Source organism: Aquarana catesbeiana, linkage group LG01, assembly GCF_042186555.1.
Source record: "Aquarana catesbeiana isolate 2022-GZ linkage group LG01, ASM4218655v1, whole genome shotgun sequence".
Lineage (NCBI taxonomy): Eukaryota > Metazoa > Chordata > Amphibia > Anura > Ranidae > Aquarana > Aquarana catesbeiana.
Window position 1 is genome coordinate 953139705 of NC_133324.1, and position 21382 is coordinate 953161086.

Consider the following 21382-nt stretch of genomic DNA (forward strand, 5'->3'; position numbering starts at 1 on the left):
TTTCTCTATCTTAGGTCTTAACAACGTTTATAAACAACCCAATAGAACACCTTTGGGATGAATTAGTGCGGAGACTGTGAGCCAGGCCTTCTTCTCCAACATCAGTGCCTGACCTCACAAATGCTCTTCTGGAAGAATGGTCAAACATTCCCATAGACACACTCCTAAACCTTGTGGACAGCCTTCCCAGAAGAGTTGAAGCGGTTATAGCTGCAAAGGGTGGGCCAACTCAATATTGAACCCTACGGACTAAGACTGGGATGCCATTAAAGTTCATGTGCGTGTAAAGGCAGGCGTCCCAATACTTTTGGTAATATAGTGTACATGCCTTTACCCTTGAACGCTTTTTGAAGCACAGTATGGCACAGATATTAAATTATTCCAGCTTTAAAAAAAAAAAAGCTCATTTGCATATTAGTAGTAGTGCTTTACAACATGAGGGCAGACAGTACACTTACAATACAAATCAATACAGGAGGGATCAGAGGGCCCTGCTCGTTAGAGCTTACAATCTAGAAGGGAGGGTCAAGTGGAAACAAAAGGTAATAACTGTGGGGGATGAGCTGATGGAGAAAATGAAAATACAGTTGTCAGGTGTGGGTAGGGTAGGCTTCTCTGAAGAGAAGGGTTTACAGGGATGGTCTAAAAGCTAATAGAGTAGGAGATAAGCGGAGAGATTGGGGTAGGGCATTCCATAGGATTGGAGAGGTTTTGGAAAAGTCCTGGAGGTGAGCATGGGAGGAGGTGATGAGGGAGCTAGAGAACAGAAGGTCTTGAGAGGAACGAAGAGAACAAGTAGGTTGGTATTTAGAGACTAGGCTAGTGATGTAGCTGGGGGCGAAATTGTGGATGGCTTTGTACGTAGTTGTTAGTATTTTGAATTTAATTCATTGGGAGAGCGGAAGCCAGTGGAGGGATTGACAGAGAGGAGTGGCAGACACAGAGCGATTGGTAAGGTGGATGAGTCTGGTAGCCGCATTCATGATGGATTGAAGAGGTGATAGACTATGTAGAGGTAAGCCAATGAGAAGGGAGTTGCAGTAGTCGAGGCGAGAGATGACCAGCGAGTGAATTACGAGCCTTGTTGTGTCATTGGTTAGAAAGGGGCATATTTTGGAGATGTTGCGGAGGTTGAGGCGGCAGGATTTGGACAGTGATTGGACGTGGGGCTTAAAGGAGAGTTCAGAGTCTAGGACTACACCTAGAACCTTGGCATGTGGGGACGGGCTTATAGTTGTCCCATCGATTTTGACAGAGAGATCAGGGGAAGGGGCATATGGAGGAGGAAAAATTATAAGTTCGGTTTTGGATAGTATGAGTTTGAGGAAGTGGTGTGACATCCAGACTGATATATCTGATAGTAAATTAGTGATACGTGAGGAGACGGAGGGAAATTGATTTGGGTGTCGTCAGCGTAGAGGTGGTATTGGAAGCCATGGGAGGCTATCAGCTGACCCAGGGAGGCAGTGTAGATTGAAAATAGGAGAGGTCCAAGAACAGAACCTTGGGGGACCCCAACAGAGAAAGGAAGAGGAGAGGAGTAAGTAGAGTTGTAAGAAATGCTAAAGGTGCAGTTGGATAAGTAGGAAGAGAACCAGTGGAGAGTACACTGACGGAGACCAAAGGCGTGGAGTTTTTTTTTTTTTTCTGAGAGTCCATGGCTCTCAGAGGACACTCAATCGAAAAAGTAACTGATGCCTTCCTTGTTCTCAGTCCCTGTCTTCAGTTACAGTGCAGACTGCAAACAAACTGAATGTAAACTACTCAAGTCCTGAGCCTGTGATTGCGCAACTCTGAATGAACAAGGAAAGAAAAGGGAAAGGCGGTAGGTTATATTTGCGAAGTTCTTTCCTACGAGATCTGATAATTTGTACTATAGACACTTATCTTTCACTTCCGAAGGGTAAAGTCAGATTTTTTTTTTGGAGATGGGAATAAAATTGGGAACCCGCTGTAGAAGTCAAAATCCTGATCAATGTACGCGTTGCGCCTTGGAAGGCGGAAAGGACCGCCACAGTGAAATCGTTTCACTTAATCTTGCAGGACCAGCAGCGAGGAATTCAATTTAGATTCACTGACAAGATCTCAGTGAAGATAATTTGGCAAAGCTCACGTTGAGGTGAGGGGCGGGTTGCACAGAGGACAATCAGCATTGGCCAAGGTTAACAGTAGTTTAAGGAGGGCCTGACACCTTCTGAACTATCTCATCCATACCCTCCGGTTGACACAAGTTATCATTTAAAGGGGTTGTAAACCCTCGTGTTTTTTCACCTTAATGTCCACGAAGGAGAGCGTTTCTCCGATGGGGCACTTGAGAAGAGGACGAGCCAGGAGTGCCGCTGAGGGACCCCAGAAGAGGAGGATCGGGGCCACTCTGTGCAAAACCAAATGCACAGCGAAGGTAAGTATGACATGTTTGTTTTTTAAAAACCCTGAACCTTTACAACCACTTTAATCTTATATTTTCTTTGCAAGTACAGCTCTTTGCAGGACCACTCCTTGCCCCAGGGTAGGTGGCCTGACCAGTGGCTTCCTGCTGAAAGTCCATGTTGATTGTAGGACATACAAATGGACATACCTCCTACATATTGTGTAATGGGTGAGGGGGGGGCTTGACTACTTTTCAGGACCACTTCTTGCCCCAGGGTAGGTGGCCTGACCAGTGGCTTCCCGCTGAGAGTCCATGTTGATTGTAGGACATACAAATGGATATACCTCCTACAAATTGTGTAATGGGTGGGGGGGGGGGTCCTTGACTACTTTTCAGGACCACACCTTGCCCCAAGATAGGTGGCCTGACAAGTGGCTTCCTGCTGAGAGTCCATGTTGATTGTAGGACATACAAATGGACATACCTCCTACATATTGTGTAATTGGTGGGGAGGCCTTGACTACTTTTCAGGACCACTCCTTGCCCTAGGGTAGATGGCCTGACCAGTGACTTCCTGCTGAGAGCCCATATTGATTGTAGGACATACAAATGGACATGCCTCCTACATATTGTGTAATGGGTGGGGGGGCCTTGACTACTTTTCAGGACCACTCCTTGCCCCAGGATAGGTGGCCTGACCAGTGTCTTCCTGCTGAGAGTCCATGTTGATTGTAGGACATACAAATGGACATACCTCCTACAAATTGTGTAATGGGTGGGGGGGGGGGCTTGACTACTTAAAGTGTAAGTAATGCCCCCTATCATTTTCAGCCAAGGAAGCTGTCATCTTTGCCTCTGTTTAGTCTACAACTGCCATGATGCTGCACATGTGATCAGTTATGACACCAGCCATTGGATGGTTTGACAGTTTGGTTGAGAGCACAACCAATGGGAGTGTTACATTTCTGGCACGTGCCAAAAAAAATGGGGATTTTAATGTACCCAAACACAAAAAGAAATACCTCAATAAAAACTAAATTTTATTTCCATATTAAAATCAAATAAGCAATATAAAAAAAGGTATATGTGATCAGCTACACTTTTAAAATAAAGAGTAGCATGAACCCTTTGAACAAACGTGAAATAGGACTGGTGGGTGGACGCGGTTTGCCCACAAAGAGCTTCTTGAGGATTCACTTCGTTGTCCACTCTTTAAATCAATGCAGCCAAATAACATTAATACAACGGTGGAGGAAAAGCCCCCCAAAGAACAAAACTACTAGGGAATGTAACTCTCAGCACCATCCACAATATTTTAATCCTCTATAGACGTAATACCAAAGTCCCAATGTAAACCCCAGTAGAATATTCCTGGAAGTAATGCAATATTCGCCACAAGCTAAAGAGATAGCAGGGTAGAGGCAAAATCTCACTCATCGCAGACCATAGATGTATAGTGGTGTGATACCCGCAGGTAGAGAATGACAGATGAACCCAGCTAGAGGAAAGTCTCTATTTACCAGCATAGCCTCACGTCACAATGGTGGCAAGCAATGGCGGTAATTCCTCCTACATACTTCTGCTCTATATCAGTCTTCCCTGTAACCTTCTCCACCCATCATAGCTCAGAAATTTCCAAATGATCACTGGAAAAAACTTGGCCTGCCCTTATAGATTTTCTGCTAAGACATGCAGATTAGGGTCAGAATGGGTCTCCACTGCAGGAACCCATGTAACCTTCCTGTCTTAGGTCAATGGGTTTGGGTGGAGGTGTAAGTTTTAGGGAATGCATACCTTTATCTCCATTTCTGAGTTCTTCACTATGTTGCTCTACCTGACGCTACCCATCCTTTGCAAGAAGGTGCTCCTTAGCCCGCTTTGTTCCTATGGATAGTCTGAACTTTCGAAAAGTGAACTTGTAGGACAGGGATCTCCAAACTACGGCCCTCCAGCTGTTGCGGAACTATGCGTCCCATGAAGCATTGAAAAACTCTGACATTCACAGACTTGACTAGACATGATGTAAATTGTAGTTCCTGAAAAACTGGAGGGCCATAGTTTGCAGACTCCTGTTGAAGGACATACCTCTTACATACTTATGCTCTATATCCATCAACCATCCAACCTCCTCCACCCGTCATAGCTCAGAACTCTTCCTTTCCAACTGATCACTGGAGAAACTTTGCCTGGTTTTATACATTTTCTGCTATGACGTGCAGAAGAGGGTCAGAAATTGGTCTACACTGCAAGAACCCATGGATCCTTTCCATCTTATGTCAATGGGATCTGGTGAGGGTGTAATGTGACAGGGAGTGCTTTCTTAACGAATGTTCCTTAAATATTCCCCCAGCCCTCTTCAGTGTTCTCTGCACAACAAAATACAGTACTTACCTTTATTTCCATTTCTGAGCTCTTCAATGTTTGGGCCTACCTGATGCTACCCCTCCTTTGCAAGAAGGTGCCCCTTGGCCCACTTTGTTCCTATGGATGGTTTGTACTCTCGAAAAGTGAAACTTGAAACCAACTGAGTATTTGAATGTCAAAGCTTCTGATCACCAGTACCTCTTTATGGTCATAGTCTACCAATTTTTCAAGGTCTGTTTCTGTAGGATAGCATACCAGGTAACAAAACACCTCAAAGGGTCGGTTGTGTGCTACGTACAAAGTGCAGAATTTGGGGATGTGTTGTGTACAGAGTGTGCGTTACGTACAGAGTGCAGAGTTCAGGGGTGCACTGCCTATAGAGTGCAGAGTTCAGGGGTGCACTACCTATAGAGTGCAGAGTTCAGGGGTGCATTCCATACAGAGTGCAGTGTTCAGGAGTGCGCTATGTACAAACTGCAGAGTTCAGGGGTGCGTTACGTACAACGTTCAAGGGTGCACTATGTACAGAGTGCAGGGTTGAGGAGTACAGGGAGCAGAATTCAAGAGTACACTGCATACAAAGTGTATTAATGCACTGCGACAGAGGTCCATTCGGATGCCATTCCCACTAAACGTATATACAGTATCTTCCATTATTGTAAATCACGTTACTAAAACTGTACTGGTATGAATGGGCTTTTGAGGGGGGGTTAGTGTTACACCGAGAGTACCTCTGGTATTGGGGGTTACAGGTAGGGTTAGTTTATAGGGAAGGATAGTCTTGGGGTTACAGTGAAGGTTAATGTTAGGGTTATAGTGGGGGTTAGTGTTACCATGAGGGTTAGTGTTAGTGTTGGGTTACAGTGAGGGTTAGTATTAGGGTTACAGGAAGGGTTAGTTTATAGGGAGGGTTAGTGTTACCAGGAGTATTAGTGTTAGAGTAAGAGGGAGGCTTAGTGTTGAGGTTACAGGAGGGTTGGTATTATAATAAGTTAGTGTTAGGATTACTGGCAGGGTTAGTGTTATGGTTACAGGGAAGGTTAGTCTTAGGGTTATAAAAAGAGTTATGGGGCGTACACACGGTCGGACTTTTCGTCTACAAAAGTCCGACAGCCTGTCCGACAGACTTCCGGCGGACTTTCGGCGGACTTGCGGTAGACTTTCTAACGAACAGACTTGCCTACACACGACCACACAAAAGTCCAACGGATTCGTACGTGATGACGTACACCGGACTAAAATAAGGAAGTTGATAGCCAGTAGCCAATAGCTGCCCTAGCATGGGTTTTTGTCCGTCGGACTAGCACACAGACGAGCGGATTTCGGGGTCCGTCGTAGTTACGACGTAAAGATTTGAAGCATGTTTCAAATCTAAAGTCCGTCGGATTTGAGGCTGAAAAAGTCCACTGAAAGTCCGGAGAAGCCCACACACGATCGGATTACCAGCCAGCTTTAGTCCGTTGGCGTCCGTTGGACTTTTGTAGACGAAAAGTCCGACCGTGTGTACGCCCCATTAGTGTTACCATGAGAGTTAGTGTTGGAGTTATAGTGAGGGTTAATGTTAGGGTTACAGGGAGGTTAAGTGTTAAGTTTACAGGATAGGAGAGTGTTAGGATTACAGCAAGGGTTAGTTTATAGGGAGGGTTAGCTTTACCAGAAGGATTGTTAGGGTCACTGTGAGGGTTAGTGTTAGGGTTACAGGAATGGTTAGTGTTAGGATTATAGGGACGGTAATGTTAGTGATACAGGGAGGATTAGTGTTATAGGTAGTGTTGGTGTTAGGGTTACAGGAAGGGTCAGTTTTAGGGGTTACAGGATGGGAGAGTGTTAGGACTCAAGCAAGGGATTGTTTAAAGGGAGGGGTTAGTGTAACCAGGAGGATTAGTGTTAGGGTAACAGTGAGGGTTAGTGTAAGGGTTACAGGATGGGAGTGTTAGGATTACAGGATTAGTGTTAGGGTAACAGTGAGGGTTAGTGTTAGGGTCACAGGGAGGTTAGTGTAGGGGTTACAGGAATGGTTAGTGTTAGGATTATAGGGAGGGTAAAGTTAGTGAAACAGGGAGGAATGGTGTTATAGATAGTGTTGCTGTTAGGGTTACAGGAAGGGTCAGTTTTAGGGGTTACAGGATGGGAGAGTGTTAGGACACAAGCAAGGGGTTGTTTAAAGGGAGGGGTTAGTGTAACCAGGAGGATTAGTGTTAGGGTAACAGTGAGGGTTAGTGTAAGGGTTACAGGAAGCTTAGTGTTAGAATTACAGGAAGGGTAATGTTAGTGAAACAGGGAAGATTAGTATTATAGGTATAGTTGGTGTTAGGGTTTCAGGGAGGTTTAGTGTTAGGGTTACAGGATGGGAGTGTTAGGATTACAGCATGGGTTAGTTTATAGGGAGGGTTAGTGTTACCAGGATTAGTGTTAGGATAACAGTGAGGGTTAGGATTACAGGGAGGATTAGTGTTAGGATTATAGGGAGGGTAATGTTAGTAATACAGGGAGGATTAGTGTTAGGATTATAGGGAGGGTAATGTTAGTGATACAGGGAGGATTAGTGTTATAGGTAGTATTGGTGTTAGGGTTACCGGAAGGGTTAGTGTTGGCGCTACAGGGAATAATACCGTGAGGGTTACATGAAGGGTTAATGCTGTGGGGGGGGGGGTCATTTAAGGTTACAAAGGGAGTAAATGTTAGGGTTTCAGATGGGGTTAATATTTTGGGTTTTAAGAGGAGTTAGTGTTACCAAAAGTTAGAGTTACAGTGATAGTTAGGGTAAGTGTTAATAGAAGGGTTAGTGTTAGGGTCACAGGAAAGGTCAGTGTTAGGATTACAGGAAAGGTCAGTTAGAAATACAGTGGGGAATAGTGTTGGGGTTACACGGAGGGTTAATATTAGGGTTACAGAAGGATTGGGGGTTATGGAAAAGGCTTGAATTATGGGTACAAGGAGGGGGTTTGGGGAGGTCTCCTGCTTCCTGCATCACATGACTTCCACCACTGAGAGATAATGTATTCATTCTGAAAGCAAAAGAGGTCCATCCTGGTAGACAGGCGTGACGAATATCGTGGCCATATATATACCCGTTAGCTCTGAACTCTGCCAGTAAATGAAATCAGAAAAGTTTCATCAAGCCGATTGAACGATTGTGACAGGTCCTCTTTGAAGTCAGAAGAAACAAAGTGTCTCTCACAAAAGAGAAGAGAACTCGCAGAGTCTCCGAAGAACAACTGGACAGACGAGACGAGAAGTATGTGAAATGTCCGGCAGGATCTCACTTTCCCTCAGTTCAGGGACTGGACGCCAGACAGGCAATACTCCCAAAGATTCCAATTAGCCGGCCGCGCTGATCTCCCGCTGCACTCTGCTACGCTGTCAGCCAATCACAACAAACCTGCTTCTATTCCCCAGCAGTGGAGTTTGTTTCTTGTGCGTCAGGTGCCAAAAAACTCGTTTTTGTTGTGAGGGAAGATGGAATCTCGCTGGAAAGTGATTACTCCTGGAGATGGAAACCCTGAAAGCAGCCAGAAAACTTTTAAAGAGACTTACGCGTTTAGCTACCGGACTTATTATCTCTCCTGAACTGGTCCAAACTATCTTCTGCAGCTCACTTTTAAAGAGGACCTGTCACTCTGCTACGGGTATTGTATTGTTGGTGTCAGTGGGAAGAATTGTGCCCCATTGTTGATGTCAGCAGGAAAAATTGTGCCCCATGGTTGGTGTCAGTGGAAGAAATGGTGCCTCATTGTTGATGTTAGTGTAAAGAATAGAAAAAAAAAAGGAGGAATGGTGCCTCATTTTTGGTGTCATTGGGAAAAGTAGTGCCCCATCTTTGGTGTCAGTGGGAGGAATAGTGCCCCATCATTGGTGTCAGTAGGAGAAATAGTGCCCCATGGTTGGTGTAAGTGGAAGAAATGGTGCCTCATCGTTGATGTCAGTGGGAGTAATAGTACCCCACTGTTGTTTTCAGTGGGAGAAATGGTGCTTCATTGTTGGTGTCATTGGGAAAAGTTTTGCCCCATCTTTGGAGTCAATGAGAGGAATAGTGCCCCATCGTTGTTATCAGTAGGAGAAATAGTGACCCATGGTTGGTGTAAGTGGAAAATGTGCCTCATGGTGTCAGTGGAAAGATTAGTACCCCACTGTTTTCAATGGGAGGAATGGTGCCTCATTGCTGGTGTCAGTAGGAGAAATAGTGCCCCATGGTTGGTGTAAGTGGAAGAAATGGTGCCTCATGGAGTCAGTGGAAAGATTAGTACCCCACTGTTGTTTTCAACGGGAGGAATGGTGCCTTATTGTTGGTGTCATTGGGGGGAATAGTGCCCTATCATTGGTGTCAGTGGGAGTAATAGGGCCCATTGTTGGTGTCAGTAGGAGAAATTGTGCCTCATGGTTGGTGTCAGTGGAAAAAATGGTGGCTCATCGTTGATGTCAGTGTAAAGAATAGTACCCCACTGTTGTTTTCAGTGGGAGGAATGGTGCCTCATTGTTGGTGTCATTGGGAAAAGTTGTGCCCCATCTTTGGTGTCAGTGGGAGGAATAGTGCCCCATCATTGGTGTCAGTAGGAGAAATAGTGCCCCATGGTTGGTGTAAGTGAAAGAAACGTTGCCTCATCAGTCAGTGGAAAGATTAGTACCCCACTGTTGTTTTCAATGGGAGGAATGGTGCTTCATTGTTGGTGTCATTGGGAAAAAGTTGTGCCCCATCTTTGGTGTCAATGGGAGGAATAGTGCCCTATCGCTGTTATCAGTAGAAGAAATAGTGCCCCATAGTTGGTGTAAGTGGAAAAAAATGTACCTCATGGTGTCAGTGGAAAGATTAGTACCCCACTGTTTTCAATGGGCGGAATGGTGCCTCATTGTTGGTGTCATTGGGAGGAATAGTGCCCTATCATTGATAGCAGTGGGAGTAATAGTGCCCCATTGTTGGTGTCAGTAGGAGAAATTGTGCCTCATGGTTGGTGTCAGTGGAAGAAATGGTGCCTCATCGTTGATGTCAGTGTAAAGAATAGTACCCCACTGTTGTTTTCAGTGGGAGGAATGGTGCCTCATTGTTGGTGTCATTGGGAAAAGTTGTGCCCCATCTTTGGTGTCAGTGGGAGGAATAGTGCCCCATCGTTGGTGTCAGTAGGAGAAATAGTGCCCCATGGTTGGTGTAAGTGGAAAAAAATGTCCCTCATGGTGTCAGTGGGAAGAATAGTACCCCACTGTTGTTTTCAGTGGGAGGAATGGTGCCTCATTATTGGTGTCATTGGGAAAAGTAGCGCCCCATCTTTGATGTCAGTGGGAGGAATAATGACCCATTGTTGGTGTCAGTAGGAGAAATAGTGCCCCATGGTTGGTGTAAGTGTAAGAAATCATGGTGCCTCATCATTGGTGTCAGTGGAAAGTACCCCCACCGTTGTTGTCAGTGGGAGGAATAGTGCCTCGCACCAGTAGAAGTAACAGAGCCCCAAGGACTGGATAGCGGCAAGTAAAGGGCCGAATCCAGCCCGTGGGCCGCAGTTTAGAGACCATTGCCTTAGGACACCATTTTCACACCAGCCTGGGTTCAGAGTGCTACTGCCCTCTACAGGATCCATATGTCATTACACCTATACCACTCAGTGTAGGGGTGTGGTCAGATAATTGGAAAGACGTCTTTAGACTGGCCAGAAGACCCTTTGGAAAAATGGTACGTATTATTTATTTATTTATGCGTTTTACCAAAACTGCAGTGGGGGCCCCAAGGAAGAGGGAAGTAGGGTGGTGGGGGGAATTTTTAACCCAGAGTTCTTCCTTGAAGTGAACATAGCAGGATCCTTATAATCTGCTCCGTCGGATGTTTTTAGACATGCCCTATCTGTCTCCGAAACCTGCAGCCTAAACAGAGCTTTTACTGATATGCAGATTTTGACTTTTTTGTTAAAAGTCACCAGCTAAGCTCTCCATCTCTAATCTCTCTATCTGGTCCCTGACCTATGCAGGGAGCAGCGACTCATGACAGGAAGGGCAGAGGAGACTGTGATTGACAGCCCCAGTTAAACCTTTTCTGCGCTGTACAGGAATAATGGAATCTCTAAGGGCGGGTTAGCAGGGATTTTGATCGCTGGCTATGCACTGCTGAGTGGTTTATGAGCTTAAAGGCTTAGTTCAAATGCACCCACATTAATACAATTTAAGTAAAATGTCCATTTATTATGTTTTTGCATTGAAGCCTGCAGAGCATTGCAACCATGATTAGTGTGTCGTAGGTGCAATGAACAGGCTCCTGCATTGTGTACCCCTCCCCCCTCCCCCAGCTGGCCAGGGTCACTGATAGGGGGGTAGAGATGACGTTCCTGTTCGGGTCCCAGGCACTATTAGTTCAGCAGGGGGACCAGGGGTAGAGAAGGGACTCTTTAAATACCTTTGGGGGCATGCGCAGTAACTCCAGAGGCCACGGCTCCCACCAATTAAATAAAACATCCCTGGACCATCAGGTCAGCAGCAGGGGCCAGAGACAGAGGGGGCTATTTATTCATTTTGGGGTGCAGGTGGAGTCCGAATAGCCAAAGTTCGGTCTGAACCAAGATGCAGAATGAACTGTTGACTCATCACTACCCAGAGTGGGGGGGTCCTGTTAGACAGACAGTATAGGGCCCCTCGGTTTCTAATGGTGGCTCTGCCCCCAGCCCTAGGTCTGCTCGGAAGTACGGATCTTTTGTTACGGGGCTAATAGCAAAGAATAGTGAACGGGCAAAGTTCAATCTGAACCTAGTTTTGAACCAAACCATTGACTCATCCCTACCCAAGGAAGCTGCAAGAGGGGGCTGTCAGACAGATAGTATGGGACCCCATTAATTTCTACTAGCACCCCCATGCCCAAGGTCCGCTCGGAGGCACGGATCTTCAGTTATGGGGCTAATAGCATACAATAGTAAACAGCCGAAGTTCAATCTGAACATAGTTTTGGACCAAGCCATTGGCTCATCCCTACCCAAGGAAGGAGCAAGAGGATTTTTAAATGCATCCCCAACCCTAGGTCCGCTCAGGAGTATGGATCTTCTGTTATGGGGCTAATAGCAAACAATAGTAAACAGCCAAAGTTCAATCTGAACCTAGTTTTGGACCAAACCACTGGCTCATCCCTACCTGAGGAAGGGGCCACAGGGGGCTGTCAGGCAGGCAGTATGGGACCCCATGATTTCTTCTAGCTCCCCCAGCCCAAGGTCTGCTCGGATGTACGGATCTTCTGTTATGGGGCTAATACAGGGGCGGACTGACCATTCGGGCACTCGGGCACTGCCCGAGGGCCCCATGCCACTAATGGGCCCCATCAGGGTTGTCAGCCTCAATAAAACCAGGGACAGTATGTAAAAATCTGTGTTTTTTTAAAAAATCCCAAGATTATAGCTGCCCCGCCTCTCCAGTACCTTTTCAGTGTGTGTGTGTGTGTGTGTGTGTGTGTGTGTACTGTGTGTGTGTACTGTATATTGTGTGTCTGTGTGTGTATACTGTATGTGTGTGTGTATACAGTGTGGCCCCATAATCTATTGCCTGGGGGCCCCATAATCTCCTATTGCCTGGGGGCCCCATAATCTCCTATTGCCCGGGGGCCCCATAATCTTCTCCTGTTGCCCGGGGGCCCCGTGAGTTGTCAGTCCGCCCCTGGGCTAATAGCGAACAATAGTGAACGGACAAAGTTCAATCTGAACCTAGCTTTGAACCAAGCCATTGACTCATCCCTACCCAAGGAAGGGTCAAAAGGGGGCTGTCAGGCAGACTGTATGGGACCCCATGATTTCTACAAGCACCCCCAGCCCAAGGTCCGCTCGGAGGCACGGATCTTCTGTTATGGGGCTGATAGCATACAATAGTGAACAGCCAAAGTTCAATCTGAACTTAGTTTTGGACCAAACCATTGGTTCATCCCTACCCAAGGAAGGAGCAAGAGGATGTTTAAATGCATCCCCAACCCTAGGTCCGCTCAGGGGTATGGATCTTCTGTTATGGGGCTAATAGCAAACAATAGTAAACAGCTAAAGTTCAATCTGAACCTAGTTTTGGACCAAACCACTGGCTCATCCCTACCTAAGGAAGGGGCCACAGGGGGCTGTCAGGCAGGCAGTATTGGACCCCATGATTTCTTCTAGCTCCCCCAGCCCAAGGTCTGCTCGGATGTACGGATCTTCTGTTATGGGGCTAATACAGGGGCGGACTGACCATTCGGGCACTCGGGCACTGCCCAAGGGCCCCATGCCACTAATGGGCCCCATCAGGGTTGTCAGCCTCAATAAAACCAGGAACAGTATGTAAAAATCTGTGTTTTTTTTAAAAAATCCCAAGATTATAGCTGCCCCGCCTCTCCAGTACCTTTTCAGTGTGTGTGTGTGTATTCTGTGTGTGTATACTGTGTGTGTGTATATTGTGTGTCTGTGTGTGTATACTGTATGTGTGTGTGTGTGTATACAGGGTGGCCCCATAATCTATTGCCTGGGGGCCCGATAATCTCCTATTGCCTGGGGGCCCCATAATCTCCTATTGCCTGGGGGCCCCATAATCTCCTATTGCCCAGGGGCCCCATAATCTTCTCCTGTTGCCCGGGGGCCCCATGAGTTGTCAGTCCGCCCCTGGGCTAATAGCGAACAATAGTGAATGGACAAAGTTCAATCTGAACCTAGCTTTGAACCAAACCATTGACTCATCCCTACCCAAGGAAGGGTCAAGAGGGGGCTGTCAGGCAGACTGTATGGGACCCCATGATTTCTACAAGCACCCCCAGCCCAAGGTCCGCTCGGAGGTAAGGATCTTCTGTTATGGGGCTGATAGCATACAATAGTGAACAGCCAAAGTTCAATCTGAACTTAGTTTTGGACCAAACCATTGGTTCATCCCTACCCAAGGAAGGAGCAAGAGGATGTTTAAATGCATCCCCAACCCTAGGTCCGCTCAGGGGTATAGATCTTCTGTTATGGGGCTAATAGCAAACAATAGTAAGCAGCCAAAGTTCAATCTGAACCTAGTTTTGGACCCAACCACTGGTTCATCCCTACCTAAGGAAGGGGCCACAGGGGGCTGTCAGGCAGGCAGTATGGGACCCCATTAATTTCTAATGGCACCCCCCAGCCCAAGGTCCGCTCGGAGGTATGGATCTTCTGTTATGGGGCTAATAGCAAACAATAGGGAACAGCCAAAGTTCAATCTAAACCTAGTTTTGGACCAAATCATTAGGGATGGAGGCACTTCAATAGCAAATCTCAAAAATAAGGAGTAAGTTCCTCATTTTGGGACTGTGGGCTCAGCCATGCAAGTCTTTCCAAACCTTGGCCTGGCTGTACATCCAGAATGGCTGGTTTATAGTTTAGATATACAGTAAACTAAAACTGTAGAGCCAATATAGTGCATACAGCTGATTCAGGCTTGTTGATGATCATTATTATAGTACATGGAAACCATGACTTTTAAAGAGTTAGGCTTAATATGCATGCACTTAATGCATGCAAAAAATATCTTATTCCAGACTAACATTAGTTATGGGATGGACAAATACGGGTACGCTCCCTCAAGGACTGTCAGGGACTGAACAATGGAGGTCTCCAGCCACACAGGCCCCGAGGTATAAACCAGCCGGTTCCTCACTATTTGGGCTCTCATGTGTTTCCCATTAGCGGGGAGGTGCACACTCCATCATCCGCACTTGTCTGCCCACGTTGAGAAATCGCCACATCTGCTTGTTTGTCAACTTTGTTGTTCCATGATAAATATCAGCTCCGAACTCTGTGAAATGTTCCTCACTTCAAAGAGGAGGAGGTGGATTGTCAGCAGAAAATTTTCACATTCTTTGCCTCGTATGCAGGACCAGATTTCAAACACTACCCCCCCCCCCAACTTTACTATGCTTCTTTCAACCGCCAATGCAGTAACATTAGAGTGTAAGCTCCTCTGGTACAGAGAGACTGATTTGACTGGCTCAGTGTTCTGAGTACAGCACTGCAGTATATGTCAGAGCTATATAAATGTATAATAATGTGTGATCATAGTGGGAACATTAGAGTGGAAGCTCTTCTGGTGCTGAGACTGATTTGACCTCTGATATGTGTATCACCACCAGCCGTCACCCCTCCTGTAGACGTGAACAGGTTAAGGCCGTCACGGTTTCCTGGACATCCAGGCAGCACAGTGGACGGTGAAGAGGTAGGATGAGTTCCAGAACATCAGTGAGCCTCATCCTTTTACAGCCATCTCCAAATGTTCTGCTTCTCCCGTCTTTCCAATTTAATTAATTTTTCTGGCACCCCACTATCCTGCGTGCTGCCAGCAGGACAAGAAGCCAATGCAATTACAAATGCAAAGTCTTTCTTAGGAGAAGGTGTCTGACATCATGATGGAAGTGGATTTGGGTTGGTTCTCCTCTCCCGCTTTGATCCGGCTCTTGGTTTGTCACTAAGGATGAGCCAACCCCCCCCCAGTTCGGTTCGCACCAGAACATGCGAACAGGTGAAAAATTTGGACGAACACGCGAACACCGTTAAAGTCTATGGGACACGAACATGAAAAATCAAAAGTGCTCATTTTAAAGGCTTATATGCAAGTTATTGTCATAAAAAGTGTTTGGGGACCCGGGTCCTGCCCCGGGGACATGTATCAATAAAAAAAAAAAATTTAGAAACTGAAATTTTTCTGGAGCAGTGATTTGAAGAATGCTTAAAGTGAAATAATAAAAATTAAATATTCCTTTAAATATTGTGCCTGGGGGTGTCTATAGTATGCCTATAAAGTGTCGAAGTTTGCCCGTGCTTAGAACAATACCACAGCAAAATTACATTTCTAAAGGAAAAAAAGTCATTTAAAACTGATCGTGGCTGTAATGAATTGTCGGGTCTCGGCAATATAGATAAAACTCATTGAAAAAAATGGCATGGGTACCCCCCCCCCCCCCCCCAGTCCATTAACAGGCCCTTTGGGTCTGGTATGAATATTAAGGGGAACACCGAACCAAAAATTTTTAAAAAAATTGCGTGTTGGTTCCCCCAAAATCCATGCCAGGCCCTTCAGGTCTGGTATGGATTTTAAGGGGAACCCTGTGCCAAAATTTTAAAAAAAATAGCGTAGGGAGTCCCCCCGAAATCAATGCCAGCCCCTTATCCGAGCACGCAACCAGGCAGGCCGCGGGAAAAAAGGGGGGGACGAGAGAGCGCCCCCCCCTCGTAAACCGTACCAGGCCACATGCCCTTAACATGGGGAGGCTGCTTTGGAGTAGCCCCGCAAAGCATCTTGTCCCCATGTTGATGGGGACAAGGGCCTCATCCCTACAACCCTTGCCCGGTGGTTGTGGGGGTCTGCGGGTGGGGGGCTTATCGGAATCTGGTACATTGTACCCCTACCATTTCACAAAAAAAAAGTGTCAAAAATAGTAAAAAAGACAGGAGACACTTTGGGACAAGTCCTTTATTAAAAAATAAAAATGTCCCGCAATGTAGATCCATCTCATGCCACCCGACGGACCAAAAAAAAAAACAGCCGCAACAGCTCCGCCTCCATGGGAGGCTCCCGCCGAGTGATGCTTCTTCTCAGTGACAGCTGTTATATAGCTGAGGGCGGGGCCACCTGGTGATGTAAACGGCTGACCCCGCCCCCTCTGCTTTTTTTCGGCTCGTCGGGCAGTGTGAGATGGATCTACATCGCGGGACATTTTAATTTTTTTATTTTTTAATAAAGGACTTGTCCCAAAGTGTCTCCTGTCTTTATTATTATTTTTGACACTTTTTTTTGTGTCCGCCTGGCTCTTTCAGGATCTTTGTATCTTGGGAGGTTCAAGGTTACAGGCCTTTTCTCTTTGGACGATTGGCCATACTGTACCCTCTTCTGCTGGTCCCTAAGGAGTCGGGTCCACCTGGCTTTGGCCTAGGTAGACCATGGAGTACCTTGCCTCTTTCAGGAGATTTGCATCCCGGGAGTTTCAGGTTTAGAGGTCCTTCCTCTTTGGATGATCGGCCATACTGTACCCTCTTCTGCTAGTCCCTAAGAAGTGGAGTCCACCTGGCTTCAGCCTACTGTAGGTAGACAATGGCATACCTTGCCTCTTTTAGGAGATTTGCATCCTGGGAGTTTCAGGTTTAGAGGTCCTTCCTCTTTGGATGATTGGCCATACTGTACCCTCTTCTGCTAGTCCCTAAGAAGTGGAGTCCACCTGGCTTCAGCCTACTGTAGGTAGACAATGGCATACCTTGCCTCTTTTAGGAGATTTGCATCCTGGGAGTTTCAGGTTTAGAGGTCCTTCCTCTTTGGATGATTGGCCATACTGTACCCTCTTCTGCTAGTCCCTAAGAAGTGGAGTCCACCTGGCTTCAGCCTACTGTAGGTAGACAATGGCATACCTTGCCTCTTTTAGGAGATTTGCATCCTGGGAGTTTCAGGTTTAGAGGTCCTTCCTCTTTGGATGATTGGCCATACTCACCCTCTTCTGATGGTCTCTAAGTACAGTAGTTGTGGCCGCCTGGCTTTGGCCTAGGTAGACCATGGCATACCTTGCCTCTTTCAGGAGCTTTGCACACTGGGAGGTTCAAGGTTAGAGGAGAACTGGTCACTATAATGAAAATACAAACCAGGCTGCAATGGGCTTTGTGCACAGGATTGGTTTAAAGAGAGTTATAATTGAAATCATTTTTATTTATTTTTTTAGTTATGCATTTAATGTCAACAGCAACTCCAGGTCCTCTTAATTGCTCACAGTGGCACACAGTCTCCAGTACACATATCAAAATCTATAAATCCCCAGTAGCCCTGTTAAAAGTGTGAAGTACTTCTAAGGTATCTGCATAATGAATATGCTTGGCTCTGAAGGCAGTTTCTGGTAACGTTTTTGTTATTTATTTCTTTGATGTTCTTGATTGTTATTTTCATGTGGTGTTCATCATTGAGTCTATTTAAACAAGGCTATTGGGGATTTATGAATAATTTATACAATTACTTTTTACTGTAATATAAATACAATTTTACCATTTATTTTACAAAGAAACAATTACAGCTTGTCTCCCCTACCCCTCCACCTGACTCTAGCTAATCACAATAAAAAAAAAAAGAAAAAACTAAATACTTATCTTAAACAGTGGTCACATTAAGGGCCAGATACAATTCTTCACTTTGCTGATCTGCCATATAGAAGGGTCCATGTTGCAGTGCTCATGGCTGTTTCTGGTGCCATGGGCACTGTCAATTGGCTGCTGACTATGTCTATCATCTGGGTCCACAGAAAGTACTTTAGTCTTCAATGACCATTGTCAAGACATCATGAGAAGGCAATAACAAGACTGGTCGGGAGATTGAAGACCAGCAAGAAATCACTGCTCTCCACCATAACGCCACCAGAAGAGGTCATATGGAAGCTCACATTGTCGTATACGAGGGGGTGCTGATTGAGCCTTACCAAGAAACATCTGAGATAGCAAGCTGTAAATTGCAGGGTGTACTGGCCATTTGTCTATATTCAATGGTGCAAAAATCAACTACCTATGATTTTAACTTATCTTTCTTTTTCTGGTCCAAAGTGAACATGGCAGCACCTCCAGAAAAATTCAATGTGGAAGAGCATAGGACCATAATCAAGTTCCTGATTCTCCAAGGGAAAGGTGCAAAACAGATCCATGGTGAAGAGTCACAAACTTTTGGTGACAGTGACCCTTCATATGCAACAGTCAAACGTTGGGTTGTCAATTTTAAAACCGGCCATGTCGGTATTGAAAGTGAGAAACCCAGTGGAAGGCCTGTTTCTGTCTCTGTGCCTGCAAATGTAAAAGCCATCCATGACATGATCATGGAGGACCACCGATTATCAGCCAAAAGTATTGTTACATATCTGGGAATATCACATGAGAGAGTTGGTGCTACTATCCACAACGACTTGGAAATGAGAAAGCTTGCAGCAAAGTGGATCACACACTTTTGACAACCGAACAAAAGAGGAAATGTGTGGAGACATTGGTGGCTGTTTTGGAACATTTTGCAAGAAATTAGTCAGATTTCCTGAACAAACTGGTAACTGGTGGTGAGGCATGGATCTAAAGTTATGATCCTGAGACAAAGAAACAGTCTAAGGAATGGAGGCACAGTGGTTCCACCAAGCCAAAGAAGTTCCGTGTGCAAAGGTCAGTGTAAAAGCAAATGGCAACCATTTTTTGGGATAAGAAGGGAGTTCTGCCGGTGGACTATCTCCAAAAGGGTTCAACCAACAATGCAACATCCTGTTGCATGACAATGACTCATCACACACTGCAGGTGAAACAATGGCAAAACTGACCTCCTTAGCCTTTCAAATGATGCCCTATCCACCCTATTTGCCCGACCTGGCTCCTTCTGACTATCATCTGTTCCCCAATCTCAAAAAACAAGGAACAAGGATTTGGGAGTGTTCCGGAGGCAACTAATGCTGCAAATGAGTTGTTACACCAGTAGTCAGAAGAATTTTATTTGCAGGGACTTAAGAAGCTGCAGGACAGAGGTCGCAAGTGTATTGACTTCCTGGGGGGAATATGTAGAATAGTGTGGCAGTTACAGCTTCCTATCTCAATTTGTTCTGGCTAAGGCTCAATACTTATCAGCACCCCTTCGTATTCAGGTTATCAACTATGGGGTTTAGAAACTTTTTTTTAAATACAGACTAGCTAGGTGTGCGGAATCATGATCTTTTTCTTTGAGTTCTAAAAACTATTTTTTTTTTCCAACAAAGCAGTTAGGGATAACCCGGTGAACATATGAAAATGAGCCATAATCTCCAGTTCCTGGTTTAAAATGAGAAAAATTAGAAAGCAAAATAATTAATGTGTACTTACCTAATAAAAAAAAAAAAAACACATTTTTAAATTTTCTTTTTTTAGTCCTTACTATAATAAACATGCAATATGCATATAATAAACATAAAATAGGTTGAAATACATTAAAAAGGTTAAAAATGAAAAAAATAAAAAAATAAACAAACATATATATACATATATATATATATATATATATATATATATATACATACATACATAAATATACATATACATATATATATATATATATATATATATATATATATATATATATATATATATATATATATACACACACACACACACATATACTGTATATACACACACATATTCCCATTATCTAAGAAATTCTCATGTGTGACTGGTGTAAGCTTTAAAAAGAATAAAAAAGAAATCCCTATCCCCAAAGAAAAAAAAATTACCTATAGAAAATTCATCGAAGCTGATAGTGGTGGAGTTTCGTCCCAGGGGGTTCGTCACTACGACCGTCACCCGGTACTTCAGCGTGGAGAAGAGGTGGCTGTACTTTATGTGACACCGGTTTTTTGGGTAGGGGTCTTTCTCACAGAAGAGCTGCTTTGTGTCATGCCTGGAGATACAACACAGGAAAGCTTTAGGAAGGGGGAGTGATAAACCTAACACCATGGACTGTTGCTTCTGAGCAGTGCTGGGACAGGGGGACAAGCACCCAACCAAAAAAGGCCAAAGTGTGCCCCAACGTCATGAGATGTGAACTACCTCAGCAGCATAGTTTGAAGGCCCTGCCTTCTTTTGGCCACCTCTTACTGTAGTACCCAAGGCAGCCACCTACTATGCCTACCCCTTGGCCCGGTCCTGCTTCTGAAACCCCTATGTAGTGACCTCTCTCTACTTACACCACAACCCCACATTTAATACACATTGCTTTGACTTACATGACGGTGATGTTGAAGTTGTTGGGCATGTTGGTGGAACTCGGGAGGTGCCAACTGCAGTAGAAAGAGGCGGGGTAATTGTTCGACCGGCACATCAGCGATGGCTCTTTAGGAGGATCTGTAAAGGCAATGTAAGATTCAATATAAATGAAAGCACACACCTCGACACCATCTCAACCAACATTTTAAAATATTCAGTTTTGTCTTTACTAATCTTACAGTTTTGACAAGATTTTTACATTTTTATCTTTGCTTTGTCAGCAAGATTATATTTCATGTTTCCAATCAAGAAATTGCCGACAAAGACAGGACCAGAGGAGAAGGACTTGGTTATCATTGGGCTAAGTCAGAAGCACTCAATACCCAGTGGCTACTGCAAAAGCAGATGCAATTTTGGGGTGTATAAAACAGATAAAAACAGCGATGCAGACAACATGTTATTGGGAAACTTATTAAATTTGCCTCCTTTCCTGAACCGAAAACTCAATATTTTCTCTCCAACTGGTTTATCTCTCAAATTCCCAAACTATACCATGCATGCATTTATCAGTTTGACCTGACTACAGTTAGATTGACCATCACAGGTTCAGAATCTCTTTCATGATCTCAGTTTGACCCAATATCTTTAAGGCTTTGCAAAGCCCCATGACCCCAGCTATGACTATGTGTGGGGAGATCTGGTCACAGGTCATCACAAACATGTACAAAAATTACTGGAAAAGCGTCTGGGGGTACCTTTTCCAACAATTAATCTCAGTATGGGATCGGTTTGTTTAATTTTAAATTGTACATTTCTCTTATTTTACATCGGCAAGTTTGGGAAGGGTCTTGACTAATTCCTCCAACACCTGCTGGAGATGTCTTATGCACCAGCAGACTTTATCCACATCTGCTGTGATAGTATTATAAGGCACTGGATTCAAGTGTTACATCCTTTCAAGCGGCAGACCCCCAAACCCTGAGGGATTGAGATA

General features: G+C 45.0%; 1 protein-coding gene across 1 annotated transcript in view; it reads right to left on the minus strand.

Moving 5' to 3' along the window:
- CNTFR (ciliary neurotrophic factor receptor) overlaps nucleotides 1-20527 on the minus strand; it is a 117959-nt gene extending 97432 nt beyond the window's left edge. Inside the window, exons 1-2 of the mRNA XM_073611647.1 lie at nucleotides 20409-20527; nucleotides 19917-20083 (exon numbers count right to left, since the gene is read on the minus strand). Coding sequence (XP_073467748.1) covers nucleotides 19917-20083; nucleotides 20409-20503 — 262 coding nt within the window. The 5' untranslated portion in view covers nucleotides 20504-20527. The remainder of the gene's footprint in view (nucleotides 1-19916; nucleotides 20084-20408) is intronic.
- Between the last annotated feature and the right edge of the window lie 855 nt (nucleotides 20528-21382).